Source organism: Prosopis cineraria, unplaced genomic scaffold (genome assembly GCF_029017545.1).
Source record: "Prosopis cineraria cultivar Desert tree isolate PC_DT_omini unplaced genomic scaffold, ASM2901754v1 PC1, whole genome shotgun sequence".
Lineage (NCBI taxonomy): Eukaryota > Viridiplantae > Streptophyta > Magnoliopsida > Fabales > Fabaceae > Prosopis > Prosopis cineraria.
Genome location: NW_026555332.1, coordinates 42,885,946 through 42,888,562, shown reverse-complemented (window position 1 = coordinate 42,888,562; position 2,617 = coordinate 42,885,946). Strand labels below are relative to the sequence as shown.

General features: G+C 37.0%; 1 protein-coding gene across 3 annotated transcripts; it reads right to left on the bottom strand.

Moving 5' to 3' along the window:
- Positions 1–494: 494 nt before the first annotated feature.
- LOC129285987 (uncharacterized) lies at positions 495–1,894 on the bottom strand. Of its 3 annotated transcripts, none has more exons than XM_054922023.1 (3): positions 1,756–1,894; positions 1,349–1,642; positions 495–893 (listed from the first exon to the last, which is right to left on the bottom strand). In XM_054922023.1, exons 2-3 carry the CDS (start codon positions 1,591–1,593, stop codon positions 788–790), a joined length of 351 nt encoding a protein of 116 aa, XP_054777998.1. In that variant the 5' UTR covers positions 1,594–1,642; positions 1,756–1,894; the 3' UTR covers positions 495–787. The 3 variants fall into 3 exon arrangements, with proteins under 3 accessions (XP_054777998.1, XP_054778006.1, XP_054777991.1); XM_054922031.1 differs by having other exon boundaries at positions 1,726–1,853; XM_054922016.1 differs by lacking the exon at positions 1,756–1,894 and having other exon boundaries at positions 1,349–1,716.
- Between the last annotated feature and the right edge of the window lie 723 nt (positions 1,895–2,617).

Genomic DNA, 2,617 nt, shown 5'->3' with positions numbered 1-2,617 from the left:
TTCAAATCAACAATTTTCATATTCTTGATCTTATCTTTATTGCAGGTATAAGTATAACAAATTTCTTTGGCAACCACATTGGAAGCTAATTTTATCACGACAAGATTGAAATTGACCAATAGTTTTTAATTAACATATTTATATTTTCACCGCGAACAAGCTTCCTAGTTTCCAATACCAAAGCTTGGATTTGACATATTTCTTTATTCAAAAAAATAAAAAAGATTTGACATGCTTCATGTGTTTTAACGCTCCGTAGCTCCAATCAATGAATGCAAGATCTCCATATCTTCCAATTTATATTTGTCCAAATAATTTTTTTTATCCAAATTGAATTTATAAATTCTCAAATTCATTTATCTTCGGAGAAAATTGTTATGCACCTGTTCAGTATAAAATCTTAAACAAATGACGCTTGTAATTCTAACAAACAGAGTACTATATTTTCTGATAAAAAAAAACAAATACTACATACTACATATTACTCATGCACATTACGAAATACAACCCAGGGCAATTAATTTCACAATATTGACTAAAAATAATCCAACATATCCATAACAAAATACGGAACAGTACAAATCAACAATTGAAATAACGTGTTCACTGTTCAAGTTGGAGATCCTTAAGAAAAGCAAAACGACTCATGATTGTAACAGAATCAAATGGCTGGCTTATGATAATGTCACATAACATAGATTAGAAAAGGTATCTCCCATCTTAACGTAAAATGAATGCCATAGGAACGCCAACTAGAAAGTAATTTCAACCTCTTGAGAAAATCCCATCAGAAAGGACGTGGGCCTCCAGGGCCTCCCGGACCTGGAGGTCCAAAAGGAGGTGGACCACCAAAGCAATCCTGGAGCAACCAGCAACAACAGAGGCAATACAAGCTGCATTTTCCCCCCAAAGAAGCAGTTATGCATTACCCAAAAAAAAAAAAAGTTATGCACTGCCTAAACATTATAAAAAATTGTACCAAAAAATAAACATTATAACAAAAATGGAGGAGATTTTCTAAAGTTTTCTTAATTTAAGAGAATTTGATTAATTGAACGTTCAGATTTTATCATGTAATAAAACTAGACCACATGCTTTGCCTAAATGGTTTCAATATTGTAATATTTGGCGTCCAGTGCTTCCAACTTTTCTTCCATTTTGCATCCAGATTATACAATTGTATTGCCCCATATTTACATTACATTGCTGTCTATAACTTAGAACAAAACGCATTTATCGTCACCTGATTTATTAGATGCTTCAAATGCTCTCAAATTCAATAAACTTTAAAGGATTTCTAAACAACAAAATAATCATAATCGATTAATTTAATTACTACCCGACTCACCAAGAGGATATCATGCTGCAGATGCCATTTGCAAATCCACCAAAGAAACCACCAGGGCCCCAAGGACCAGGGCCCCAGCCGGGACCTCCCGGTCCAGGACCCCATCCCGGACCTCCAGGTCCGGGGCCCCAACCAGGACCGCCAGGTCCGGGACCCCAACTGGGACCGAAACCGGGACCTCCAGGGCCGCCGAACCCAGGACCTCCAGGGCCGCCGGGTCCTCCGCCAGGTCCGCCAGGCCCCATGACTAGTGCCTCTCTATGCTGGAGATGAACGGAGCTGCCACCGCCTCAACTGGAACGAAGAGAACCCAAGTATGAAACAGAGCTACAGAATTATAAAAGGGTAGACAACAGCTAGCGGGGAGGCTTACTGACGTTAAATAGATAGAGGGATAGATATTTTACGTATTTCCTTCTTGTCTAAGTAACTGAGTTTAAGAAGGCTGGCCGGATATTGGACGCGGCCTCCTACGATGCAGCTACCTTTCAAAACCTACGAATCAAACACGCAGTTTAGGATAGTTGTTGGGGACGTCATCTGCAAATTTAAGTAATTGACCTTGAAATTGAAGTGTGAAGCTGTGACCAGTGAGATATCTTAACAGGGAAAGTCGCAAACTGACTTTCTACCATCACCTACCAGTCAACTCGCTGGGCACCTTTTTTTGTTTTTTGTTTTTTTGGGTAGTCATCGTTTGGGCACCTTGGTTTATAGGAGAGGGCTTGCTTTTGATCGCCCTTAGATGCGAGCAGACAAGTTGAAGTCCAAAGAAATTGGGCCCAATATTAGTTTAGTGATTTAACCTGCGCATTTGTGTATGAGCCCAATGCCATGCTGAGAAGGACTTGTTGTCGCTGCTCATGCCAGAATGGAACTGTCATCTTCAGGAGACCGGTTTCGGTGCTCATCATAGTGCTCATTATTGTGGTGAGATCTGGACCATTCAGATTTTGATCTGGATGGTCCAGATTTAAAGAATTATTATATATTTTTATTTTTATATTTATTAAAATAAAAATATATAAAATTATAAAATAATTTTAATAAATTTTTTATTTTTAATATGGCCTAAATTTAATTTAAAGGGTCCAATTTAATATTAAAATTTTTATAATTGATATATATTGACTATCTAGATATACTCTGTACAGGTCATATTACAGTTAATCTAGCATGTGCAGAGTATATCTGAATAGTCAATATATATTAATTATAAAAAATTTAATATTAAATTGAATCCTCTAAATAAATCTAGGCCATATTAAA

Excerpts from the sequence above, each read along its gene's own strand:
- LOC129285987 (XM_054922023.1), bottom strand. The coding sequence starts at position 1,593 with ATGGGGCCTGGCGGACCTGGCGGAGGACCCGGCGGCCCTGGAGGTCCT. Across the intron at positions 894-1,348 it reads TGCAGCATGATATCCTCTTG|CTTGTATTGCCTCTGTTGTT; the intron begins GTGAGTCGGGTA and ends GGGAAAATGCAG.